Here is a 7861-nt window from a genome sequence, read left to right as displayed (position 1 = left end):
ATGCTACCACATTTTTATCACGATTTCTATAAACATTTGTATTATATATATATATATATAGCGACATATACTAAGTTTTACTTTTTTATACCAAAATTTTAAGAAAAATTGTGGTGGTAGCTGAACTGGACCAAACCAAACGGGTTGGTGGTCGGTTTGGTCTTATTTTTTTTACAATTAGGTTCAGTTTCGATTCCAAAAGTATGAAATTATTATTTTACAGTTCAATTTTGGTTGAGGACCAAACCAGAACTGAATATATATAAGAATAATAAATAAAATATTATATATTAATTTCCAACTGAAATATTATAAATATATATTGATATATTTATATTTTGCTAAAAATGCATATTAAAATATTAAACCACATATGACAGAATAATTTTCAACTAAAAATTCATTTTAGTTTTCTTACAAAGCTTGACTTTTTACATTCAATTTGGTTCAATTCCATTAATCCTCATAATTCCGTTTGATTTTAATTTTTAGCCATTAATATTGGTTTAGATCTAAAATGCACCCAAACCAATTCAATTGGAATAGTATCCACACAAATAGCAAACTACCATACAAAAAGGATCGGGTTAGATAAGAAGTGACAACAATGTGTTTGGACAATACAGAGGAAAAATCACCCTATATTAGGCTTTAAGAAGCCAGTGGGTCCCAGATTAGGTCTGAACACATATATATGTCGATTCGCGTTCAAAAGGAGGCTGACATCCTCAACGATTAGAGTTTGATAGAAGAGCATTTTTCATACCAAAAATGCTAACTCGATAAAAGAGCATTCACACCCATGGTTTATTATTCATTATTATTTTTTGGAATTTTCCATAAAGTCTTCTTTTTACAACTCCGCTCAATTCACATATCATAATATCACGTGTTGGTAGTGCCCATCATCGTTGGAACCGTGTAAACCACTCGGCCAACGCAGACCATGACTATATCCACCACGTGTTCGTATTTATATCCAAAAGACCAAAACACAGTCACTTCAAACTGTTTGATTTGCATATGGTCAGACCCTTTTCTTTTGGATTTGCAGGTTCTTCCTAAGAACTCTGAATCATCATCACTCTATTGGGTTTCATCCATTGTATGGTATGTACTTGTGCTGTTTCTTGAATTCTTATTGTCTCTCTAATTCCTGCTTTTTTAATCATTAAATCCAAAGAAAAAGAAAAGACAGATTATTCTACCCAGTTCAAGCTATCAACATGTGATGCAATAATTATTTCAATTTGTCTCTGTTTTCTTTTGAATGTTTTGTTTCTTAGGACTTGAGAACATTCCCTAATGCCCCATAATGACTGTCCTTGCTTTACATTTGAATTGCTTGAATTAGAGGACTAGAAATGGAGATGATATATCTATTGTAAAATTTGGTTCTGGCTTTGTGGGGGGGTTTTTGCAAATAATTCATGTGCTTTCTAAAATTTGGCTATAGCAGAATTGCAGAACCCATTATAAGGTTCTTTTCATTTGTTAATTAATTTCTTTGAAAAGGGTGAATTATCTGTATGTCTAACATGTACTACCTGTTTGTTGATGGTCTTGTTAGTTGGAAATCTCCTTCAGGTTTATCAATATCATAGTCTCTTCATTTAATTTAGTATTTCAATCTTTAAGGATCTCCCTTTCTCTTTTTCTATTTTGGTTTGGCCTCATCTCTTAGGTCTTAGCCATCCCTATAGATTTGCTTGGTTTATTAGGAAATGTGTGTGTGAGTATTTGTGTTTTTTTTTTTTTTTTTTTGGCCTACTTCAGGTTTATCAGTATCATAGTCTCTTCATTTAATTTAGTATTTGAATCTTTAAGGATCCCCCTTTCTCTTTTTCTATTTTGGTTTGGCCTTAGCTCTTAGGTCTTTGCCATCCCTATAGATTTACTTGGTTTACTAGGAAATATGTGTGTGTGTTTTTTTTGCCTCCTTCAGGTTTATCAGTATCATAGTCTCTTCATTTAATCTAGTATTTGAATCTATAAGGATCTTCCTTTCTGGTTTTCTTTTTTGGTTTGGTCTCAGCTTTTAGCCATCCCTATAGATTTGCTTGATTTATGAGGAAATGGGCTTTTTTATTTTCTTTTGCCTCCTTCAGGTTTATCAGTATCATAGTCTCATCATTTAATCTAGTATTTGAATCTTTAAGGATCTCGCTTTCTTTTATTCTTTTTTTGGTTTGGTCTCAGCTCTAAGGTCTTAGCCATCCCTATAGATTTTCTTAGTTTACAAGGAAATGGGCTTTACTCTTTTTGTTGTTGTTGTTGTTGTTGTTGCCACTATCCGTTGTGGTCCCTCTAAGGGTGTTACCTTTGGCACTTTTTGTGCGAAGTGGCTGCTCTCATAGCATTATCATCTTTTCTGGCCCAAAATTTTGCCATCTTCTACGAATTTAAATTGACATTTGGAAGCAAATTTCTATGTATTTATTTATTCCAGTCTTCATCTCCTTAGAGCTTATATTTGTGTTGAAGATATTTTGTTGTCTAACCAGAGATTTTTGACATCCGCAGAAAATATGGCACATTGTTCTGGAGGCTGGTTGCTTTTCTTACTAATTCTCCTATTGGCGTTAAGTGTTCAAACTTCGCAAGCTCCTATAAGGATTGAAAATGGGGTAAAATCTTCTGTTTTTCTATCTCCTAAGTTTGTACTGAAACCAGGATCAGTGGTAAACAAGTTCTACTATGACATTGACTTTCCAATAGGTCATATTGCCATCAAGAGTTTCAATGCTGAAGTAGTTGATGAGGCAGGAAATCCCGTTCCCCTTCACGAAACTTATCTCCACCACTGGGTTGTTGTGAGATACTATCAGCATAAAAGTGTCAAAATTTCAAAGTACAATGACAGTCTAGGGTTTGAGTCATTCGACCAATCTGATTTTATTATAGGTAGGAACGCTGGTTTATGTGATCGTGGTGGTCCTACCCAGTATTTTGGCCTTGGATCTGAAACACGAAAAACAGCCACACATGTGCCAGATCCCTATGGAATAGAAGTTGGTAATCCAGCGGAAATTCCTGCTGGGTATGAGGACAAATGGTTGATGAATGTCCATGCGATTGATACGCGTGGTGTGGAAGATAGGTTGGGATGCACCGAATGCAGGTGTGATCTTTATAATGTTACAGAGGATGGACATGGTAGACCTTTGAAGCCAGGTTATATGGGAGGATTGAGATGTTGCCATGATCAGACACAATGCAGGGTGATAGAAGGCTTCAAGAGTGCCAAGAGAGGTCTATACATGAGATATACAGTGAAGTGGGTTGATTGGAATAATTTCATCATTCCTGTTAATATATATATACTTGATGTAACTGACACATGGAAGAAGTCAGATGAACTTACAAGTCATTATTGCCAGGTGAGTGAACTTTTCTCCTATGGCTTGAAGTCATTAACTTTGGTCTAAATTATTTGATAGGTGCAAGTAGTTTTAGTATATGCATCTAGATATCAATATAAAGGCTTCTAAAATTATGCTGTATTCAGTTTTTGAAATTGTAACACTAAAAGATCTTCCCGAATCAGAGCAGATTTACAAGGGTTGAATTTTTTATTTTTTTTAAAGTGCAAGTACAATAGTTTAGATGCGCCACATAAGTGTACTAGAAGGTAGAATTTTGGACTGAAGGTAGATTTTACAAAGTGAGCTCTTGATTGCATGCATGGAGACTATGCTTACTGTAAAGATATGACGATACATGTTAAATTAATTTATAAGAGAATGGTTTGGGAGATTACTCCATTTACTTTAATTTCAGAAAACAAAGAGGGGAAATGAATGTTAACTTGTATTTAGTTATTTACCAGAGCGATATAATTTGTTCGTTTCTTTGTCTTTATTTATTTATTTATTATTAATTTATTTATCTTTTTGGACAATGATTTGATTGAACTTGCTTGATATAGGTGGAATATGATGTTGATGCTTGCACTGCCACTGATGAGGCTAATGATGGTTGCATTGATGCCAAAAGGGTAAGCCTCTCTTTGCCAACTGGTGGTAATGTCATCTACAGTGTTGCACACCAGCATACAGGGGGAATTGGTTCAACTCTTTATGGAGAGGTGATTTTCTAAATTCTTATTTCCAGTTTGTGTCCTGTGTTTTCTTACTCTCAACAGCTAGATTGGTCAGATATCGCTTTTACAGGTATATAATTAATTACCTTGGATAAAATCCTTAACTGCCCTCTTTGATGAGATGTATCATGAAATCTAATTAGATTTTTTATTTTTTTTCCTTATAAAGATAAACCCTAAAATTTAATCATCTGTCTAAGATTATGAAACTTCTGAGGCTTGATGCAAGAGTAATTTTTCATTCCTGCATGAGGATATGACAATTTCATTAATTTCTCAATATAAATTATAGAAGATGGAAAATGCTGTTAGATTTTTTTTCTTTTTCGTTTTCTATCTTTACATGGTGGGCAACAACATACATGGCTATTAAGTTGACGAGTATTTTGTCAACATGCATAATTAATTACCTTGGATAAAATCATGAAAAAATGGCAATCATTTATCCACAAGAATTTACTGCAAAAGATTATTGTTGTATGAATGAAAAAGTGGCTATCCCCTTGTGTCTCTCTCTCCTTTGAAAGGTGCTCCTTTGCACCCTTGATTTAGATGAAGCTAATTTGTTTGTGAATACTTGTTCGCCTTTTTCGTACCACAAATTACAAGTTCCTTGAGTATATTTCTTTGCTAAAGCATGTAACTAATTGTCTTCCAGCCTTTCACCCCTATTTAAGAGTGTAGTCTCAGTGTTGAATGTTGATATCTTTACCTTCATGTAATTATTGAACATTGACTAATATTGAGTTAGGATGGACGGGTAATATGCCATTCGACACCAACTTATGGAGAAGGAAAGGAAGCAGGAAATGAGGCTGGTTATATTGTAGGAATGTCCACCTGTTATCCTCAACCCGGCTCTGTCAAGATATCTGATGGGGAGACTCTAGTTGTGGTATCAAATTATAGCAGTGCTAAAGGGCATACAGGAGTTATGGGGCTCTTCTACATTTTGGTTGCAGATTCATTACCACAGTCCAATTCTTTCCTGCCTGTTCCGGTTGATGTAAGATTTTCATTTGGCCTTCATTTATAATTATTATTTTAGTTGGTTTCACTTTATACGATCCAAAGATATTTGAACAATCTTGTAAATGCATTGATTATTTAGGGTTAAAAAAACACTTTTCAGACAAGTGTAAGAAATGCAATCTGAATAATATCGGACAAATGTATCAATTCATCTGAGGGATTGGAATTCTTTGAATTTATTTAGCACTTAGGAGTATCTTATCAAACAGGAAGCTTACCTAATTTTCAGGCAACTTAACCTAGACTCTGATGTTGCTTGGTTCTCGCAGGAGCATGAAAAGATAACATTACCTCATTCTGTTTGGGGTATAGCATTTTTTGGAGCGGCAATAGCTGTAGCTGCTGTCTTTGCTTTTCGAAGAAAGAGCGAGCAAGAGGAAGGCTACCAATCAATTTGATGCGAGCTGGTTGCAACATGTTTAATTTTATAATGTATATACAAACTTCTTGTGATCTACAGTCAAAACTTCTGATATCTCTGTAGCAATAAATTAAACCTTTTCATCACCTCCAGAAGTTGTTCATTTTCTTCTCTAAATTCAAATGATCCAATCAATCCAGTTACTTTTGCATTATGTGGCTGCATGGTTCTTGAGTTCAAGTTGGATTGATGGACCAAAATTAGTTGATGATGTCCAATAATTAATCAGGCTGCTGGACTTCTTTTGGATGCTCAAAATCATAATATCAACTTGTCATGATTGATGCCTATTTTGTGTCTCCTTTTTAAATCCATTATGTTGGTTGAGGGACTCACGCACGCTCAAGTATTAAAAAATGCATATACATACACGCAGTGCCGGACCAGGTAATTGTATGAGAGGGACTGCTTTGAACAATAATAATGTATGGTAGGGTATCATTAGAAATTGAGTGGGGGTATATTTAAAATTCTCACAAAAAAGTAGGGACATTTTAAAGATTTTTACATAATCTATAAGTAATTTTGTAAAAAAAAAAAATTAGCCTCCCCCACTGGGCCTTCATGGTCCGTGCTTGCAGACACGATTTAGTCAAATATTTTGCTTCTGTATTTTTCGTTTACTTTACGCTCGTATTCAGTGTAAAATATTATACATTGAAAAATATATTTAAGTGAAAAAATTTCAACTGGATTACTTTCATTTTTCGTGTTTGTTGAAACTTCGAAAGTAATTTACTAGTTTTGGCAGTCTAAATGCACAATAATCATACATACACTCGTGTATATAAAGCTGAATATGTGTATTTCATATTGGCTCATATGTAGGTTAGATAGATTTTCTACAGTGAGTTTGTATGAATATGCAGAGTGTAATATATACACATTTATGTGCACATGTATTAATTTGTTTTAGTTGTGAATGTGCTTCTAGATTATAGACGCATTTGTATTAATTTGTTTTAGTTGTGAATGTGCTTCTAGATTATAGACGCATTTGTATTAATTTGTTTTAATTGTGAATGTGCTTCTAGATTATAGACGCATTTGTTAGGATAATGATGTTTCAAATTCTATTATGATTGCGTGTCTATTTTTAGAGTCATATTGTATGGGGTTTAAAAAATAGATACGTAGGTTATTGTTGAGAGTATGAGTGGAGTGAAACGCGTAGCCTGTAAGGGCAATCTCGCGAGGGGGTGAGTACAATGAGTAGAGAGAGTTTACGTGTTTGTAAGATCTCTATAGATTATATTGAAATCTCCTCATCCATGGACGTAGCCCTGAGTTTGGGTAAATCATGTAAAAATCTTGTGTTGTGATTTGGATTCTAATTTAATTTAGCTTCCACTGTGCCCAACAAATGGTATTAGAGACAGGACGGTTTAGATTGGGATGTGCAGTCGTTATGTGAAGAAAACACAAGGAATCTCAACAGGTTGTTGCAGGTGGTGTCAATCAGTCACGATCATCGTTAGGGTTTGTTATCTCTCAGCCCGTAAAAGAGATTGTGGTTTTTCTCTCAGCCAAGGTTTCCTAAGGGTCCGTTTGGTTAGATGGAAAATTATGATAAAAGTGAAAGTGAAAGTGAAAGAAATTGAAAGAAAGGAAAAGGAAATCAAGTTTCCATCATGCATTTGGTTAGAAAGAATTTTTTTCAAGAAAGTTGTGAGTAAATATTATTTTGTGAATTTGGAAAGCATGAAAGTGAAAAGAAAGTGATTGCAGTTACCAAAACTACCCTTTTAGTTATAAGATTACTTTGTACTATTTTAAGACATTACTCTATCTTTTGAATTATGAACAAAATTAAAATTTTAAATTCAAAATGAAACAATGAATATGATATTTAATAATTTTATATATGTGATTATAGGTACAAGTTTAATTAATAAAAAAAGATTTTCCGAAAAATATTTAGGAAAAAAGATTGAAGTTAATATATATACTTTTAGTCATAGAAAAAAAAAAAAAACTGAACCTAAACAAAATACAATGCTTCAACTAAATTAGTTTGATACATCTAATATATGTAGAATTAAAATTAAATTAGTTTGGTATATCTAATTACTTAGAGTCCTAAAGTTGAGAGAAGTCTATGTATAAAAAAGTACTTGTACGAATTAAATTATAAATTGTATGCGAGAGACACTAGTCCTAATTTTTCATCCAACACTCTGCTCCTACAGATTTATATATATATATATATATATATATATATCAATCTAAATTATTATTAATTATGGAAAGAAAAAAATATAATAAAATTTTAATTTTGTATGCACATATAAAACTATATACAATTA

General features: G+C 33.2%; 1 protein-coding gene across 1 annotated transcript; it reads left to right on the top strand.

Moving 5' to 3' along the window:
• The first annotated feature begins 742 nt into the window (after positions 1 to 742).
• Positions 743 to 5672, top strand: LOC132282738 (uncharacterized). Its single transcript, XM_059784506.1, has 5 exons — positions 743 to 1110; positions 2524 to 3380; positions 3929 to 4087; positions 4854 to 5108; positions 5404 to 5672. Exons 2-5 carry the CDS (start codon positions 2529 to 2531, stop codon positions 5530 to 5532), a joined length of 1395 nt encoding a protein of 464 aa, XP_059640489.1. The 5' UTR covers positions 743 to 1110; positions 2524 to 2528; the 3' UTR covers positions 5533 to 5672.
• The last annotated feature ends 2189 nt before the right edge of the window (positions 5673 to 7861 follow it).

Source organism: Cornus florida, unplaced genomic scaffold, assembly GCF_030987335.1.
Source record: "Cornus florida cultivar Cherokee Brave unplaced genomic scaffold, ASM3098733v1 CherokeeBrave_3.0.0_Hap2_Chr11, whole genome shotgun sequence".
NCBI classification, from domain to species: domain Eukaryota; kingdom Viridiplantae; phylum Streptophyta; class Magnoliopsida; order Cornales; family Cornaceae; genus Cornus; species Cornus florida.
This window is presented reverse-complemented; position numbering and strand designations above follow the sequence as displayed.